General features: G+C 43.4%; 1 protein-coding gene across 7 annotated transcripts in view; it reads left to right on the forward strand.

Moving 5' to 3' along the window:
* The window catches only part of ICA1 (islet cell autoantigen 1), a 230,009-nt gene extending 225,242 nt beyond the window's left edge, over nucleotides 1-4,767 (forward strand). For all 7 annotated transcript variants that reach the window (XM_069211715.1, XM_069211718.1, XM_069211719.1 and 4 more), the window contains one exon: nucleotides 3,955-4,767. In XM_069211715.1, coding sequence (XP_069067816.1) covers nucleotides 3,955-4,076 — 122 coding nt within the window. In that variant the 3' untranslated portion in view covers nucleotides 4,077-4,767. The remainder of the gene's footprint in view (nucleotides 1-3,954) is intronic.
* Nucleotides 4,768-20,339: the final 15,572 nt, after the last annotated feature.

Genomic DNA, 20,339 nt, shown 5'->3' on the forward strand with positions numbered 1-20,339 from the left:
TGTTCAGATTTTGTAGTGCTATACCTCTTGTAGTGTCTGGTGTTTAGGATTTCATTGACATATCTCATAACCACTTGTTTGTATGCCAGAATCTTATGTGACATTAAGTGTGTAGGGGGTTGGCTGTCGAAAGTGGTCTGAGGCCCGTCACATTCAGCTTACCCTAAGAGGAGTGATTTGCAAAGTAATACTTTAAGCAGAATTTGCTGAAAAATTTATGGAGTTCCAATTTGATGTTTTACATGTTTGGTATCATGGTAGGTACAAAAGACAGTCCCTTGTTTAATATCTACATTTCAGCCCAGAGAGAGTGTATACAGATAAGTTAAAAACAGGTGTTGTAGAATTGTTTGCAGCATCTACCATATGTAAAACTGCTTCAGATTCTGTATTTTCCCATGTGTTTCTTAGGAGGTAAATTTTGTCTGACCTATGTCCGACCTTCAATTATGTCCCTGCCCTCTCTTTGGCCATCTGATTCCCACCCCTAAAAAAGGGGGGCTTGGTCAGTTTTGCCAGTGTTTAAGTCTGGGTGGAAGAGGAACTAGGAAATGAGTTCCTGGCAGATCGCTGACCGTGTCAGAACCGCTCGTAGTTTATGATTCTGAAAATATTACAGGCCTTTTCTGTCCATAACTATCTCTGGTAGTATATTGACCCTGGCTGTCTTGCTTATAGTAGTCATGTAGAAGATATAGGTAGGTTTGCTTTTTGTCATACTTCTGGATATCCTTCCCCAATTTATCTATTTTTTGTGTGAATTACCTAGTCTGGGTTTTTTGTAGTTCAGTCAAAGCTTCTTCAGCATTTATAAATGCTTGATCATCTAAGACTTCTTTTTTTCAAGTCAGCAATTAATTTTTCCAAATTTTATTTTTAAATGTAGTCTAGGGCTTTAGCCACCCCAAGCGCCATCCAGTGCCGTGAATAGTTGTTTGCGACAAAGCTGAAATTTTTCCTAACTGGGATCATCAGTAAAGATACCAGTTTGTTCATGACCTGTAGGGCTACAGGTATGATATTCAGTTGTTGTAAATATTCAATAGATATCCATGTAACTTCATCTGCCTGAACATCTAGTAGTCTAATTAGCATTCGTCTGCCAGTAGCTGGTCTGTCAGTCTTTTCCTAAATGAGGTATGAAAACAGCTCCTATAGCAGAATTAATGACTTAGACCTTTTGGCAGGAAGATCTGAGTATGAGGCATGTGACCCACATCCGCTCAGGAAGGGCAGCTGGGAAGGGATCAGGAACATCATTAACTCGAAAGGGACCAAGGTGAGGACTGCCTATTTATAGTTACGTGTAAAGCGAGACCTGGGGAAGAGAAGCGTTTATCCCCTGGATTCTCTGTAGTTTGACAGCAGCCCAGTGGGAGCAGGAGCTGGTCCCAATAGTTTTGTGCAGATGTGGATTTACCTAAACACTCCCCTGGCTGCCACACAAGCCACCTCTAGGGGCAGAAGGGCTGTGCCATCTTGGAATATTGCACTGTAGAATAGCTTCTAGTACAGCAAAGAGCATCTGCAGCTAAAGTGGAACGGTTTGCCCGTGGGAACTTTTTCGTCATTGGTTAGGGAGTGCTTAGGAATCACCACCACTCACTGGCTAGTAGAGCATATAAAAGTGGCACCACACCCATAGCTCAACAGAACTCTTTGTGAATGTGTGTAAGAATAGAGGAGTACTAGACCTGCTGGCTGTGGCCTGTCAGAAGATCTCAAGGGCTGACCTTGCTCCCACTTGTACTCAGGACTGAGAAGTGGACTCTGAGGGTCAGTTTGCTGACCTTATAAATGGCTTCAAGGATGCAAGTTGTAAGAGGCTCTTTCCCGGAAGTGAATAGGTAACCAGTAACACCTGACCATGACTCGATCCTGCATCTTTTGCCACTGCTGGTGTTAGTCCTCGCCCCCAGGTGTTGTCCCTAAAGTCCTAGGAGCCTTATAAGTGACACACAGGAACTGCTTCGGAAAATCTGCGAAGTTAGGACTTCGCAAACTTTTGGACTTCCAAGACCTTAAGAGCATCAGTGGGACATTGTGGTAAAGGTGTCCAGTTTCAAAGGCACCTTGTCAGATACAGTTACATACTTTCCCCACCAGCGGAGTTTCAAATTCCATTAAACAAGACTAGGTCTGACGGTAGAAATCCAGATCAGGCAAAGCTCTGAAAAGTATCCCCCACAGCGAGCACTTGGGTGGACCCGAAGATTGAATTTCTCCAGCTCAGTGCTTTTACCCCCAAAATCTGCAACTTCAGCCGGACCTCATTCATCGGATATCTATCTTAGAGTGAAGTTTGGTGAAGACCGCCTTACAACTTTACCCTTCTGGTCGATTTTGACTTCCATTTAAGAGACTAAGGACCGGATTTAAAAGAAAATGAAGGAGCATGACGCTGCACCACATTTGGCAGCGCCGCACTCTGTCATTTTCAAAACAGAGATGCACCGCATTCAGTTGAACACAGCGCCGGTGCTAATTTTAATGCCTAGCACCAACGCAGCCACCCTTGCGCCATAGTGCAAGGATGGCTGAGCTGTGGGGGAGATTGATTTTGTGCAGTAAGGTACACTTTCCTGCACAAAAACAATCTTTAATGGTGATTTGCTTTTCTATGAGCGTTGCAAAATGCAGCACACATAGAAAGACCAAAAAAATGAGGAGAAATGAAAGCATTTCTCCTTTTTGCGCCTTGCTAAGGCCACCCTTGGCGTGGCGTTGGATTTTGGCGCTGCCTCAGCTTTATAAAAATTTGTAAATCTGGGGCAGCGTCAAAATGCAATGGGATATGATGTGGCAGGCCCATAGAAACACCCATTGCATGCCCCTTCCACGCCAAGTGCTGCATGTGAAGGGGCCGTATTTACAACTACAACTTACTTACAACTTAACGCCACCTTGTAAATACAGTGCAGTACATAGCGCCACCGGAGCGTCACTAAAAATGACGCTTTGGTGGCGATGGGCCTTTTCAATCTGGCCCGAAGTTTGAAGTTAAGACAGCTTAGCGTATCTGACTCCTGCACTATTGTAGTTGGCCTGAAATTGCATCTTTGTCCCAGTCAACCACGAACCATGACAGCTGATTAGCGCTTTATTTTTTTCTTGGAGCTTTTTTCATTAAATATTCAAAAATGTATATCTTGCCTTTTTGGGCTCTGTCCTTTTATTCATCATAATTTTTCCATTTAAAAAAATTGGTTGTGGGTTTTCTTTGTGTTATGTTTTGACTGTTTAGTGTTTTTTTTACTGCTAAATACACATCTTTCTACCGTAAGCCTGTCTCCCCTGCCCCATAGCTACGGGGGGGGGGGGGGTGTTAAGCTCAGGTTTGAATGATTGGAAAAAGAGTTTTTGCCTCACCAAATCTTTGGCCTTATTCTTTGTGGCAGCCTCCCATCCCCTCAATTAATATCCACCTTCTTACGCTAACATGCATGTATTTTTTGTGGAAATCCAGTGTCATGTTGGGAACCGGTGGGTCTTAGTTGCATAAGACAGAAACCTGCTGCGGGCTGAAGTAACCCTTTGTCCAAATCTGTAGTGTATACTTTTACCATTGAGCTGCACCTACCCAGCTCAGCTCCAGGACTTGTACCTTAAACTTTTTTGTACGTTTAGTTTCACCTGAAGTGATGCATACCCCTGCTGGACTTATTTGGCGCATTTCAGCCGTTTAAATACATTACCTTATATTTCTCATTTCGACACTGGCAGCAGGTTACAATTGATCTTTTGTGTATCACGAGTTGATGATGCAAAGATAGCTGGTGATTAAATGAGTTCCTTTGGTATAAATCAATTCATTTGTGATGCACAAAATGTTGAGGTTTTGCCTTTGGTACATGTCTGTTACCGTTTTAAACACACTCATGTTTTCTAGTATTGCTTCCAAAACATACTACGGACAAACTGTTAAAGTCAACAATTCTGTTTTGATCTTTGCAGAGGCTGCAAAAAATCCAAAGGACCTGACGCCATGGTTCAACCTTTTTGCCGACTTGGACCCTTTATCTAACCCTGACGCTGTTGGGAAAACTGATAGAGAACATGAAAAGCTCAATGCTTGAGTAACCATCTCGTAACGAGAAATCATTCCTTAACCTCGCACCCTCTTTTTTTGTATATTTGTTCAGCAATTTTGCATTTGTGCTTCAATGATGTGCCATAGCATAAAACTCTAGGGTTAAGCCATTAATGTATTAATAACTACAATCTTATATAAATTGGGGACCTTTTCTACACTGTAAAATGTAAAATATCAAGTTTGGGTTAGTCCTCACAAAATCCTTTTAAGTGATAGAATACTTCTTAATATGATGTAACAAAGCTGCCGTGAAAGAAAAGAAAATCTTGAATTTATTTTTTTGTAATACTGCAATAATTCAAACATGACCTTGCAGTTCCGAGGCAACCTAATTGTTTGACCTTTATCTTAAGTAACTGCTTCTAATGAAAACAAAAGTGCTTCTAATTAAAAAAAAGATTGTTAACAAGTTATGCTATGATTTACATGTAAAATGATTTGTCTTTAGAACTGGCTATAAATTAGCAATCCCAGTGGCGTCATTTGTGAGCGATCTTTAATTGCACTAAATGAGACCAAAATTATACTGATATTGCATCTGATAAGACATTACACATTCATAACAAACGTCTTGTATTTCAAATCATCTTCTGTCATGGTACACTGGAAAACCATTTTTATTTCTCACATTACGTGCTGTTGTAAGTCTTTAATAAAAGATTTTGACAAATTGTCTTCTGCAAATATCTTCATTATACCATGTGGTTTGAACATAGTTTGATGCTTTTTATTTTTCTCCTCCGTGTTTTTTTTGCTGTTAATTGTGGAGTATATGATGTGATTTTATGATCTACACCTTTGCAACGATTTATGTGGGGAATCTTTTACCTTCTTTTAAAAGATTGTTTTTGTCTTTCATGGTGTTTTGGATTAACTTGGATTTGTTTGAGGAAAAGTTGAGTAGAAGTGATCCACACAAAAGACATCACATAGGTGCATTGAAAGTGTCTATATTGAAGGCCTCATTTACAAGAACCGATGCATCTGCAGCGATGAGTCAGTTTTTTTGCACCTGCCGCAAATTCCCCTGTGACTCGATGGATGAACCGTATTTACAGTAGAAGGATCCATGGCACAAAGATTCATTGATGCGTCAGAAATTCTGATGCATCTTTTGGTGCTAAAGTGACGCATTGCTGAAGTTGGTCATAAGACTGACGCAACTCCAGCAATGTGTCAGAACACAGACGTGTCCCATGTGAAAAGCCCTGCATCAGTCTTTACGCCTGGTTTGAGAAGGCGTAGGGATTTTGACACAGGTCGTAGAGTGACGCAGTGAAAAGCTGTAAATTTCACGGCGTCAGTTCTATGTGGCTTTTAACGTGGGAACGCCTACACTGCATACATTATACCTGGTGCAGATATAATATGACGCAGGCCTCTACAGACTGATACATTTGGCCCAATGCGTCAGCTTGTAAATATGGAGCAGTGAGGAGCACTGATTGCGCCGCTGCTGCTACAAAAAAAATGATGCAGAAGCAGAAAGCTCTTTGTAAATATGGTCCTGAGTTTGAAAGGGGTTCTTGTGGGTAACAAGGCGTTCTGCCAGCAAGTCGTAGGCAATCCCCCCCACCTCCTTTCACTTCTTTTATGTTTCCAATTAATATAAACATGCTGAGAGTAGCTATCCTTTGTACATTCCTCCTCTACTCTATTGATACAAATGGTAAAGGTGTCACCCCTTCACAGCTTAAAAATGCAGTATTGCTATATTTTTTGGGGGGTGGCATGCCCCTTTTCACTTGAGGATTGTTCAAAAATGTGTGAAGCTAGGAAGAACCTATCCCAATAAGTGTGAAGAGGCGGAGACCTTCTTGAGTCTTCCCATAAATGAAGAACTGATTTCACTCAATCCAAAGATGTCAGACATCAGCAGCTCCGAGCACCTCAAGAATGATTCTGCCTTCTGAGATAGACATTGATTTGAGATCATTTTCTGGCTCCCCTTTCATTGCAGGCTCTGGGGCTGTGTATCTTCCTGTTTGTGATGTTATGTGCAATAGCAATCACACTGTTTCATCTGATAACAGCCTGTTATTAGACTTTTTCAATTTCAGCTCTATGCATGGAGGAAAATAAAATGGAACTAGGTCAAATTATTGCAAATTATGTCCAACTAGGTCACCAAGATTGACAATAAAATGAGCAAGTTAAATAACTTGATCGCATGCACATTAATTCTGTGAAAATTGCATTAGAAATACTCTCAACCCTCCCCCAGAATGCTTTAAAGCCCCGGTCGATGATTTAAGGGAACAAAAGCCCACTCAAGCTGCATTTGTACATAAAGTGGCCTCCATACAATATAGTCTCACCAATTTGGCCTCTAGTAATCCTCACCATGAAGCTCGCAACTTCATAGCAACACCACAAAATGGAGGAGGGTCAACACTGATTTGCATATGACTGGGTCCAAACTGGGGTGGCATGGTGAGCAAAAGAACGATGGATACAACCCAGATTTGCAACTGGGGATGAGTGTTTGAAAAGTTTCATCACTCTGCCAATCACTCCTTTGCGTTGCTAAAGTTGCCCTAAGTGGTTAGTGTATGCCCAGACGTGGGTCCCTTGCTCACTGTGCCACTGAATTCCAGCTAACCTGGCTGATGAGGGGTGATACCCCAAAGCCGATACCGAGATGCTTGTTTCCGGTCCAGAGAGGACCTGGCCTGGCCATTCGGACTAGACAGTTCCATGTGGAGCATGGTGAAGGCTGATTTGCATATGGATGGGTCCAAACTGGGGTGGGATGGTGAGCAAAAGAACCATGGATATAACCCAGATCTGTGATTGGGGTAAGTGTTTGAAAAGTTTCAGAACTCTGTCCATCATCCTTTTGCGTTGCTAAAGTTCGCAACTCCATAGATACAATCCTGTATATTTCCATTCTATAGATATAAGATTATATTATTCTCTAAGAATAGTTAGGGAATGCTTAAAAAGTTCAATAAAAGGACTAGCGCTTCTCTTCACAAGTTGCAGTTAAACTGCGCTGGGAGTAAACAGCCACTTTATACGATTTTCCTTAGGCAAAAAGACTAGAAGAGGTTCACCAAACAGTTTGTGAGGCAACGTGGTCTGACTCCCTGAACTCCAAGTCAAACACTCAGTCTGATCTACCTCATGCTGCTTCACTTAAGATCCACCCTGAAGTAGTTAAAACCACAAATCTCGCACCATGTCCAACACTGATTGGTATTACAGCAATGCACATTGAAGGTGTTTTCTGGAGATGCTTATTGTATGTGCCCAAGAAACTAATAAAGGCAGTTTGAGAAAAAAACACAAATCCTAAAGATGATGTCAACATAAGCACCACCACTGAATCCCACAGCTGTAATCTTCAGTAACGGTAAGGATACTTTTGTGCTCCCAAACCCACCTCTGATATAGTAGGCTGTTCCACAGCTATAACCCCCCTCCCCTGACTGCACCCAGAGGTGACTTTAATAAGCCCTATATACTCAATGTTTTGTGCTCACCGGTACGGACAGGGATCTTCGGTTCCATGGCTGGAGAGCAACTAGCATTTGTCAGCAGTTTTAGCAACCCATTGAGTACCTGGGAGCTTACTATCTGTAGACATAGGGGCACAGGTGCCCCTAATGCTCTTAGTCCTATCAGTCAATAGTCCCCCGGAAAATAGTGATCCATGTGCGCGTATTCGTCCTCGTAGCTTTATCAGTGGTAACAACATGATTTTGACCCCTTTGTACTCGTCCAGAGGTACAGACGTCATCCTCAATACAGGAAATATTCCCCATCTATTACAGTCCCTTCCAGTCAGAGCCCTTTGGGCTCAACTGCAATTCTTATTGTGGGATTTATACCTCCTCCACACCCCATCTGCCCTGGATGGATGGTCAGACTGAATCCATCCTAGTTACTTAGCAGATATGGTGCGGAGACACACTACCCTCTTCAATTACTGGGGAATTGTGATCATTGGACCATGTGTTTCCGATTATCTGTCTTAAAATCTATATACATAAATTGCTTATCCACCCTGAGGGACAACTGACCCCTGCTCAAGAACCCCAAATGGTAGTGCATGCCCTCATATAAATGACTTAAAACATTTTGGTCACATATACTACAAAGGCAGGCTGAGCATGATGCATGAGGAAAGATCCCACTCGGGCACTGGAATGATTGGTCTTGGACTCATTTATTCGTCCCTGTATCCTGGGAAACGTTTTGAAAAATAGCATATGGTGCAGGGTAGGGATACCCTGACTTCCAGGCTCCTATAGAGGAGACCCAGATGGACCCCTCCAACACCCACCCCTGTGGCAAAAAGTGAAAAGGAAAAAAAAATGATGCTTCCACTACTAAGGTACACCTGCTGGAACCAGCGCAGCCCTCCCACGAAAAACACTGCAGTACTCTCATGAGAATCACTGCACCAGGTTCACCCCTACAGTGCAGTGACACTGCAAGATTCATCGGGTGATGCTTACACAGTTCTGTAGTACTTTAGGGTGAAACTTGTGAGCTGGTACCGCAAGAGTGCCGCTGTACCCACGGATTAGAGAAAAAATAATACCAAATGTGGGTTCACTTTCCGCAGGGGGTTGGGATCTGCGGCCAACCCCAACTGCACATGGCCTTCAGCCATGTGCAGTGGCAGGGACTGGCAACCTGCGGGGTGCATAGAGCAGAGCACTGCCTCTGGCCTGGCCCTGCAGCTAAACCCCAGCTGCATATGATGGTCTTTGGCTGTGCACAGCAAGGGTTGTGGACATGGAAGGGGGAGCTGCGCGTAATGGCCTATGGCTGTGTTCTGCAAGGAGTTGGGAGCACAGCCCTGCCAGTCAACCAACTGCTACTCGTTGCCATGGTCTTTGGCCCTACATAGCAATGGTTGGCCGTTGAGCTGTGCGTGGCAATAAGATCCTCCTTTAAAAAAAAAAAAAAAAAAAAAAACTGAAATTCACTGGCCCAAACCTGAGAAAACATTAATATTTTCTGTGCATACCATAACTTACACACACCCCTTCCACAGCGTATGACATTACACCATTGATGGCTTCACAAATAATATCATTGATGACATGGCATCACCACTGATATCACGGCTTGCCTGTTTTGTGTTTTTTTTTTAAGATAGAGGGATAGATTTATGACAGGCTTGCCACAGCGCTGCACCACAAATTTTGACACAGTGTTGGTGCAAGCAGTAAGTCATATTTATCAAACAATGCATTTGCCAAACTGCGTCGTTTTATAAGGTTTGCATGGTGCAAAAGGTGCTGCACCACGCACATAGTAGATGCAATGAAGGCATTCCTCCACAAAATGTGTTGTAAATGTAACACAGTCATATTTGTGAGTTTGCCAATGTGTCATGCGTCATTGGGAAGCGCATCGCAAAGCCTGAAATGCACCAGAGTTTGTGTGCATCGGCAATCCAGGCGTAGGGAACAACGCAGTGGCTGTGGTATAAAAACCTGAACATTACAAAACACTGGCAAGCTCAACTACACCATGGAGGTTGTGATGCTACAGCTTAGAGTCGCTAGGACACCACCACCACATAGGCAGCTAAGGAGGAGGGAGCATGTGTTCTGGCAGCGCATATCCCTCATTGACCTCAGGGAGGATGAGGTCATAATATTCTACAGATTAAGGAGGAAATTGCCCCATAGGAGTGGGCCAAGTCTCCAGCCACCAACTGCAAGGCCCACCAACATCCCACCACTATGAAAATAATGGCGATGCTTTACTTGCTGGCATCCAGTTGCTTCCAGAGCACAACAGCCAGAGTAGCAGGAATCTCATAGAGATCATTTTCTGCATTCTTCCCCTCTGTCCTGGATGACATAATCCAGCACCCCCCCCCCCACCCCAGTAGCTCCTCTTCCCCAAAAACCAACAACAACTTAACACCAAGCAAGACTTCTACGCCATTGCGGGATTACAACATTTCCTAGGTGCAATTGATTGCACTTGCGCAATTAGTGCCCTGTGCTGAAACATCCCACCTTTTCAGCAATCGGAAGCACAGCTATTTCATCAATGTCCAGGCCATAGTGGACAATCTGGGGATGTTCATCAATGTCTTGGCAAAATATCTTTGAAGTGCACATGATGCCTACATCTTCTGGCACAGTATAATCAATGAGCGTTTCCAGAACGGTCAATATGGGAATGGCCTACAGATTGGTAAATCTGAAGTATATATCATACCAACTTCAATTTAGAAAAGTATGGCATAATATTCATCTATGTGTATGTACATGGATCTAGGACCATATTTTCCAGAGGTTTGTGTAATTCTTGCAACACTCATTATGGTACGTGTGTGACGCAAACCTCTTAAATTTTTTAAGCCATGTAAAGCCACTTTGTGTACCTTTTGAATGTCTCCCAAAATCTGGAGTAATGCAACGTAGCACAAATTTCAGCATTGCATTACTCTGTGCGAGGGATGTGTTCCATGATCATTGTGTGGGTGTTTCCACGCAACTCCTAATGTTTATGATGCATTTCCAGATAGTCAAAACCTGGGAGTACAGCAAAAAGATACGCCTCCCCAGGTGAGGCGTAACAAGGGAAAATAGCTTTACATCTTCACTTCATCTTTCTATATGTGCTGCATTCAGCAGCACACATAGAGGAATATGCCTCTAAGGGTTGTTTTGTGCAGGAAGATACCCCTTCCTGCACAAAAACATTCCTGCATGCCACACAAGCACCCTTGCACCATGGGTAGTGCTAGGTAGTCCATTGTGTGCCATCACAGGGTGAATGGACAGGAATGCGATGTATGTGTTAAACGCACATTCCTGCCCTTTCCCAGTGACACACTGCAACGATGCACTCCGTCACTTTGCAATAAATATGGCCTCTAATGTCATGTGCATATAGTAGGAACAACTTACTGCAACGTGTTCATAAGTAAATGTGTTACACACGGTAGTAAGTGTATGTTGACCAAAAGGTTATGCAGCAACACTGGAAGTAGTAGTTATAAAGACCATTTGTCATGCAATGTAAGTGTAGGCCCAGATGATGTGTAAATGTAAATTTATTGTACCAATGTGATCCCAGCAGTACAAAAGCACACGTCTCAACTACTTTTAGTCTAGGTACAAACATACACATCGATATCAAGCCACATTATCAAATGTAACCATTGTGATAGAACACCAGTTGTGTGGTGCAAGTTGGATACATTTCATGCACCAGAGAATATCCATGTAAAACTCATAAAGTCAAACAGTATGCTGTCCGCCATGTCATACATACAGTGCTAACATACAATAAAATGCAACCAGGGCAAGGTATCCAAGTGTTATCAGGATTCCAAATCTAAACATTCTCTAGCCCCACCAATGATGACAGAATCAAGGCATACAAGTACAGAATCCCCTACAAGTCAAAATCACATAAATAAATGTGAAAATCTAAAGCCTTGTGTCCAAGATTGTAGTAGAAAGTTACTTGTATATACATCAGTTTGTCCCACATAAAAATGTCCTACATTTCCATGCATTTGTGTCAATCTAAGTACAGCATGACATAATGTCCAACAAAAAGCATTGGCCATAGGCTGAGCGCAAACTATATCACTATCCATACCACATGTTGGAAATGCACTACAAGTACAAAGCAAATAGCCATGCTAGGTTTAATGAATAAACCTAAGGCAGTGTCAATGTCACATAGGCAAGTAACAACAAAGGACATATGTATGCAAGTTTCCTAAATGTTGGCACTGTCACAAACTACCTAGGGAGTAACATATCCCCGAAAATCAGCTTTTAAGTATGTCACTTTGCCCCTGTAGTGAGCACACACAACAGAGATGTCAAGAACATTTCAAAATATCGATCACAGAAGACTTCTGCTCGAATTTGAAAGTCAGCATGTAGAAGTGTCCAAAGTATCAGGACATAGTAAACATTTGCTATAACACAGAGAACTGGAAGAGACGTGTAAACCAATGGTCAACAGTATTTAACACTTATTGTTCTTTATTGTAAGAAATGTGCATTACTTTGCCAGTATACATAGCACACATGGACAGTTATGTCTCATTAACAACGTGCATAAATCATTAACAGTTATTTTTTATATTCAGCTAAACAAAGATACTGTTTGCAGCCATGGGTCAAGACCCTAATCATCAGACACAGACAGAAAAGCGCTACAACATGGCACTGAGCCAAGGAATTTTGGAATCCTGAAGTCCAGGTTTAGATGCCTGGACAAGTCAGGGTGGAGACTGTTGTACCCCCCCACCCCCATCCCCCCGCCAACCCCAATGGTGTACAAAATCATTCTTGTCTGTGCCATCTTGCTCAATATCTGCATATAAACAAATGTACCCTGACTGTGAGCCAGAACTTAGAGAAAATGGAGGAGGATGAGGATGATGATGATGATGATGATGATGGAAGGAATCACCAAACTGTACAATTGTTTCTCCAATTGGCAAATCCTTTAGCACCCTCTGTAAGTCCCTAGTAAATGGCACCCCTAGTACATAATGCATCAGGTACTAAAGAGGGTCCCTAAAGGCTGCAGCATGGTTTGTGCAATCCTAAGGTACCCCTCACCAAGCACGACAGGCTGCCATTTCAGGCTGCATGTCTTGGCGCAGAGAAGTGAAAACAACATGGCACAAAGCATGCAATTTATGTAAGTCACCCCTCTAGTAGCCCTAAAGCAGGGTACATTATATTACATTTGAGGGCATATCTGCGCAAGCAGATATGTCCCTGCTATGTCTTTGTCACTTTTCAGACATAGTAAGTGTCCAGGGAAGCCATTTTAAATGCATGTGCTGGACACTGGTCAATACAAGTTCCCCAGTTACATGATGGCTTCAATGAAGATAGGGATGTTTGGTATCAAACATCTCGCATTGGTGAATCCACACTTATGCCAGTGTTGGATTTAACAATACATGTACACAGAGGGCACCTTAGAGGTGCCCCTGAAACCTTACCAGCCTCTGTTGTGCTTGCTGACCAGTTTCTGCCAACCGTGACACAGTTCTGGCTCACTAGGTTGAGAGCCTTCTCCTCTCAGGAGGCCCAGAGCAAAAGTCTGTATGGGAAGAGAGTGTAACACCCCCTCCCACAGGATGACCAGCTGATTAGCCTTCCTAAGTTGGCAAGCCTGAAAGGACTACTGCCTTGGAAATGCGAATCTGGCTCCCCTCACAAGAGAGTAAGCCAGAGCTGTCCAGAGCTTTTTCTGCACCTGGACAGGTGGGAAAATTAGGTAGTCAGGTAGGCGTGTCACCCGCAGGCTAGTACCACCCCTACGGTGGGCTACTGCCAGGTGGACATGATTTTTCACAGGTAGCCATCTTTCAGTTGGCATACCTAGGAGTTCTGGGATAGGATTATGCCCACTTCCCAAAGGATCAGTAGCCCATTGGCTACTGCCCTATGCACTCCCTAACGCCTCTAAAATCAGTATTTAGGGGAGACCCTGCAACCAGAGAAGCAGATCCTGACAACCTAAGAAGGCCAAGGACACTGAAAATCCGTGACAGCAGGAGAGGAGAAAAGAAGCAGCTGACCTGGTACCAACCCCACAGACTTGTCTGCATCCCTTGTCAAAATCTGCACCAAAGCTGCCTCATCCTGCAGCTGTCACTCCAGAAACCTAAGAGGACTACCTGTCTTCAAAAAACGACTCAAGACCTCCTGTGAACAGCGGATCTGTTCTCCAACAACTTCCAAAGAAGCGACTCTGAAGCCTCTGAAACTGCAAAAACCCAACACTTGAAGTCACCACTGAACCTGCTGTCTCTGACTAGAGCTGAAGTGGATCACCGGTGCCAACAAGGTTCCCCAGCCTTCCAGAGTCTGAGTCCATCATGGTTTCACCCTTCCTTGACTCTACGATGACGCCTGCAGCCTCTGCATGCAGACACCTCCTACCACAACCGTTACGGTCACAAAACCACGACACCTAAGGACACCTGTGCACACGTTGCCCGAAGTTGTGGACAATAGGACCAAAGGTGCCCAAGCATCATGAGGCCTGAGCCCCGCTGTTGATTCAGCCGACTGGCCTGGCCAGAGCTTGCAGCCTGTATTCGCAGTGATCGATCTCCATAGTACTAAATTGGGCGCCCAATGCTATTTTGCACTCTGCACGCGGCCGCCCCTGTGCTGCTGAGGGTGTACTGTGCATGCTGCCTTGGACCTAGCCCACTTCTCGCCTCAGGAGGTTGGTCTTGTAAGCCTGTTTGCAGAATTTTTTTTTCTCCTATTGGATAACATTGCAGATTTCAGAAACTGCAGTGTCCACTTTTTAAAGTGAAAAGAATTCCTATTTACAAACGTACTTAACTGAACGATTTTCTGGGATGCCTAAACATACATAAAGATACCTGCTACTTTTATAAATTGGTGTGCATCTTCTTCTCAACTTGTGTGTTTCATTTATTAACTATTGTGTGTATTTGTAGATATCTTGCACTCTTCTGTATTAATCCTAAGGCTGTTCAGCCACACTAACCCTAAATGGAGCACATTTGGAATGCATAGCAAGCCCTGTCCACTCACTGGTGAACCCCTGGACCCTTTACATGGTATTCAATTACCACATAAAGGACCAGCTTTGTACAGGGTAAGAGTACTGTACCCCTTACCCAAGTGTACCACTGAATAGTTTTGGGGCTCACTACATCTTGTATCATCCCAAAGGGGAACGTGGAATATGAGTGTGTGCCATTACATAGGCCTACGTCATGAATTGCAGTCTTCTTGGACCAGAAGAACCACACAAAGACCTGCCCTCATAGCAGATGTACCGCTACTGCCTTTGCCAGGAGTAAGACTGAGTTAAAGTGTGTGTGTGTGGGGGGGGTGGCATTCTGTATACTGAACAGTAGTAGCGAACATGATCTTGTGACTCTGCTTCAGTTCAGTGAGGCCGACTGGCCCACTCGCCTCTTCAAAAGGTCTGTTGCTGTGTGTTACACTCACCCCTGCCCAACATCATGTGGATCTCACAAACTGCATGATAAAGCCATGTGCAGAATGTGTGTGCCTGTGCAAGACACATACAACACATATATTCAAACATGGAGCAGTGTGCACATGGTTAATGTGTGTTTACAGGTAGTGTCTGATTACCGTGCCACAATCTAGTATAGTCCAAAGGGAGTGTAGAACCAAACCGTGTGTGCTGCATGTCATCATGCTGGTGGTAGCCCAATACATGTGGATTAATAAAATTACTCCCAGAATATCCTGTGACTGTAAACATTGGCATGTGATGAACATGGCCATTCAGAGTATTGCAGTAAGTCACCCTACTGCACTGCTACATGTGAAAGCAAAGGGGCAGTAATGTGCTGTATCTGATAGACTACAATGCATTACTGCATTTTAACCTGCACTGGTGCTGTTTTTGTTGGCAATTGCCATGTATTCACCATTGCATCATGGTGTCAATGTGCTTATGTTGCCTGCAGGAATTTATTTGTGCATGAAGGTATATGCCTTCCTCCAAAGCAAACTATCCTGTGAGGCATACTCTGCCATGCACATGTGCTGCAGAATGCAGAACAGATTGAAAGATGAAGTAACGAGGAGAGTCAGAGCTATTACTCCTTGTTATGCCATTCCTGCAAAGATTGTATTTCCTGGTGCATTTCCAGGTTTACTTGGTTATGTAAGTCTGAAAATGCATCCAGGTCCGTTGGAGGTGCATGCATACCTCCATGCAACGGTCATTGAACCTCCCCCTGGTGCTAAGTTACGCAATACAGTGATATTTGAAGTAATGTGTCAGTCAAGATGAATGACCCCTCACAGGACTTTGCAAGGTGGATTTGGGTGATTAAAATAATATAATAATAGATTTAAGTTGGGCATGTACCATGTTGCATTGTGCAAGCACCATACAACTCAGTTCATACATATACCCCTGAGCCACTAGATTACATGTAGGACCTTGGCTAACTTTGTGCGTAACACATGGCTGTCTGACAAAAATGTGAAATATTGGAAATACATCAGCTGGAGCTTGAAAGTCCAGTAAATCTGCAAGTTGTGTGAGGCATACACTGAAGTATCAGTACTTCCGAAGTGTGGGTTGCATCTGTGGCACATCTCAAGGAAGAATGTCTGGCACATTGCAGTAAAACAGAGATTGATTAGAATAGGAAATACAGTAGAGTGGGTCATAAGCCCAGCAGCAGTCTTTAAATGTCCTTATCACTGTGGGGGGCATCTAGGTGTGTACCCTGGTAATGGCTGTGACAACTGATGTGTGATCTTACAGCTCATGATTCCTGTATTGCTGTGCTGCCATGCTGCCTGCTGTTCCCCGGGCTGGGTGACAAGGAATATACATGCATTCCTTGAACCCAGACTGACTCAACGGGAAATGTGCTGGTCCACCTGTCATGAAGTTACAGGCACATTTAAGATTTCAAACCACCCTGAGTCCCCACCTGGACACTGCCATCTGTCACTGAGACCTGCCAAGTAGTGCTACCCCAGTCCATGGCCTGCCAAGTACCAAGCAGCACTGGGGATACTAACCCATTTAGGACAAACCACTGCAAGTACCCAAATAGTCATGCAAATCAGCTGTGTAGTGGCAGTGATTGGTCCTCTGCATTCTGGATTGGAGCTCCAGTCCTAGCGGTTGCTTTAGAGCGTACACACAGCGGACTGTACATCTGTGCGATTTGCACCCTACTTCCAGTCCTGCTGCTGATGTCCATGTAAAGAGCAAGAAAGCAGCAGCACTTTCAAGGCCGACAGTGAGCCCGGTAGAACACACACTGCTGGTCAGCCTCCGTATTCATAGAGCTACCACCTGCCCCTGGGACCCTAAGCTGTGGGCCGGCCTGTTGCTGCAAGCATCTATTTCCACAGCTGAGCTAGGCTGGTGCTTTTCTGCTCCAGCCTTTCATTCTTAGCAACATTCCCATTATTTCAGCAAAAAACTCAGCTCTGATAAATGTTGACTCGCAAAAATTAGAGTGATGCCCTGTTGGTTCAGAGTATCATTCTTTTTATAACTTGCATAAGCACCTCAAAACTGTTGTGTTTTAATGTCCACCCTAGACTACCACAAACCATAAAAGGAAGTCATTTTTATAATTAGTCTCATTACATGACTATAATTACTTTGTTACCCTCACGATAAAGTGTCATTCAAAATGTCACACCTAAGAATTTGAAATGTCACAGATAAGCAAACTATGACCACTGAAATGTCGCACAAAAGCAAACTGACAACTTGGCAGCTATGAGCCCAGGATCAATCAAAGTGGGCCCAAGGTGTATGTGATCCTACATTTCTCTATCTTCCACAGTAGATCCCACTCATTAGGGCAGTTGCGTGGGTCAGAACGGCACATCACCCCTGTTGAGTGGCGCATTGCACCATAAGTGCCACTGCACAGTGCAGCCATCATGCATTGGCCATTTTAGTAGGGATGTGTCATTGAAAGAAAAAAAAAACTATACAATTGTAAGAAACGGGTGGGATACATCCAGGAAATAATGCAATGGGGTTGGTAGGCTTCATACTAGGAAGTGTGCAAGTTACTTTCATTTTCTCTGACAGTCTGTTAGTTTGTGCTTGGTGTTGGATGTGTTTTTGAGAGTGGCTGTGATTGATATTGTATTCTGTATTCTTGTTGGTGTATTATTTTTCCCTGTGTTGTGAGATTTATATAGCTTTTGTGTCTTTTAATATTGTATTGTCTGAATATTTGTCTATGTATTGTTGGGTGTTGGTCTTTTTAGGGACTTTGTAAATTAGGAGTAGAGATAGTGTTAAGGGTTGTTTCTTTGGGCTTTTGTTTTTCATTGAGGGATAGGGATATGTCAGGAAGAGGTAGGAGACAGAATTTTCTGGAGGGAGAGTTGGGTGGGCTCCTGTGGCTAATAGTACATTATCTGGATTGTGGCCTCTGGGGTTAGGGTCAGCCAGAGGTGTCCACCAAAAGAACACAGGTACAGGTGGGAGCATGTCCGCTATTATGGGAACAAATACTTGGGGCAGGATTGAACCATCGTCCAAATCCAACATCAATAGGCGGACCTGGTGGCATTGGAGCAAGACCTTATTTCTTGTGAAGCTACTCGGACTGGAGATTGGTGGTGCATTAGGTATGTATGTATGTACCATCTGCATCTAGCAATCTAGCTATAGCATTCATGCCAGACCGTACTAGCTTAGGGACATTATTTAATTTATTGTATTTTCACATTGCAGCATGCAACATCCAACTTGTGTATTGCAGTAATTTAATGTAAAGCTTTTAATCTATTGTAAAATGAAGTTTGTGTGCCACAGAGTGTCTACATTAAGCCAGCATAAAGCAAACCAGTGGCAATACCTGGGTTGCCATACCCTGGGACAAGGGGAGGGTCAAAATGAAATGCATGGATTTAGGACCATTCTGTTCTTTAATATATGTGATTGACCAGGCAGTTTGAACTGGAATGTTTTATTTGTTTCTCATTCAGACCATCATCTGTTGTTTCTTGCATTTGTCGGCCTAAGTGGGAAGAGTATGCCCAGACGTGGGTCCCATGCTTGCTATGCCACCAGATTCAAGGTAGCCTGGCTGACGAGGGATGATACCCCGAAACTGGTCCCATGAAGCTTGTTTCTGGTCCAGGGAGGCTATGGCAGGGCAGTCCAGACTGGACTGTTCCCATGGGGAACAGAGTCAAGACTTATTTGCACATGACTGGGTCCAAACTGGAATGGCATGGCATGGCAAGCAAAAAAAACGGATAGATTAAACCCAGATCTGTGACTAGGGGTGAATGATTGATTTGATTTGCATTCCATCCATCATCTGTTATTTTTGCATTTGTCGCCCTAAGTGGGAAAGGTGTGCCCAGACATGGGTCCCATGCTTGCTATGCCATCAGATTCAAGCTAGCCTGGCTGATGAGGGGTGATATCCCAAAACCAGTCTCAGGATGCTTGTTTCTGGTCCAGGGAGGACCTGGCCTGGCAGTTTAGGCTGGATTGTTCTCATGGGGAACAGGGTCAGGACTGATTTGTATATGGCTGGGTCCAAACTGGAATGGCATGACAAGCAAAAAAACACTGATGGATTAAACCCAGATCTGTCACTGGTGGTGAATGTTTTATTTGTTTCGCATTTCGTCCATCCTCGTTCTTTTTGCATTTGTCGCCCCACAAGTGACAGAGCACAACGGTTGATGGCTAAGGAGAGAAATATGTGCAATCTCCACTAATGTAAACTATTCCATGTGTGCTGCATTGTGCTGCACACGTACAGTTTAATATGCCTCTGACAAATGTTAATGTGCAGAAATGCGGAATTTACAGAAAAGCACAAAAACCCTGCTTACAAGTCATGCATCCTTGCACAGCTTAGAAATGTACAATGAATGTTTGATATTCAGTACTCTGTGCACCATTACCATTAAAAATATTAAATGGGCCTGACGATATCACATATGGTATATATCTGTCTTTTCACATCACAGCAAGACTTTGTTCTGCCTAGGGCCAATGGGGACACATACGTGTCGAGGGACAATGGGGCTTGACATGATGCTCACCAGCATAATTTAAAAAACAAAAGCTTGCGCCATGCTTCTGGCATGTGATAAATATATACCTCTGACCCGCAACATCCGGCAAGCTTAACGCTGCAAGATGACTGCTGCATCCCGTATTGATATACTGATATGATGTATGTATATGAGTGTTATATATATATATATATATATATATATATATATATATGAAATACTGGGATGACAGTTATTAGTATTGACTTTTGAAATCACTATTTACAATGAAATGTCCAAATCTGTATCTTCTAGATGGTCATGTCCCATAGCCCAAGGGTGAGGTGGACAGCTTCAGAGACTCCAATGTTACCAGTAAGTGTAGTAAGTACATGTATGTAGCTTTTTGACGTGTGTGATCTGTGTGATTTGTTACATTATAATGTGTTTTTGGAGGTATCATTCACCTACATTAAATTTTCAGTCAGTGTGCCAACACAACAGAACTTGGCCACAGAATCATTTGTGGTGAAGGAAGAGGCATGTCAAGAATGTAAGGTCAATGTAAGCAGACAGTGCTACAGAAATCATTATATCTATTTGGGTTGAGTTTAGCATATCAATAGTTTTGATGCTTTTGGCATAGGAATCATCATCTGGTGCATACTCTGCAGGTGTTCAACGCAAACAAATTTGGTCGTACCAGATATAGCACAAATATAGCATATCACGTTTCAACATATGTAGCA

Source organism: Pleurodeles waltl, chromosome 10 (assembly GCF_031143425.1).
Source record: "Pleurodeles waltl isolate 20211129_DDA chromosome 10, aPleWal1.hap1.20221129, whole genome shotgun sequence".
NCBI classification, from domain to species: domain Eukaryota; kingdom Metazoa; phylum Chordata; class Amphibia; order Caudata; family Salamandridae; genus Pleurodeles; species Pleurodeles waltl.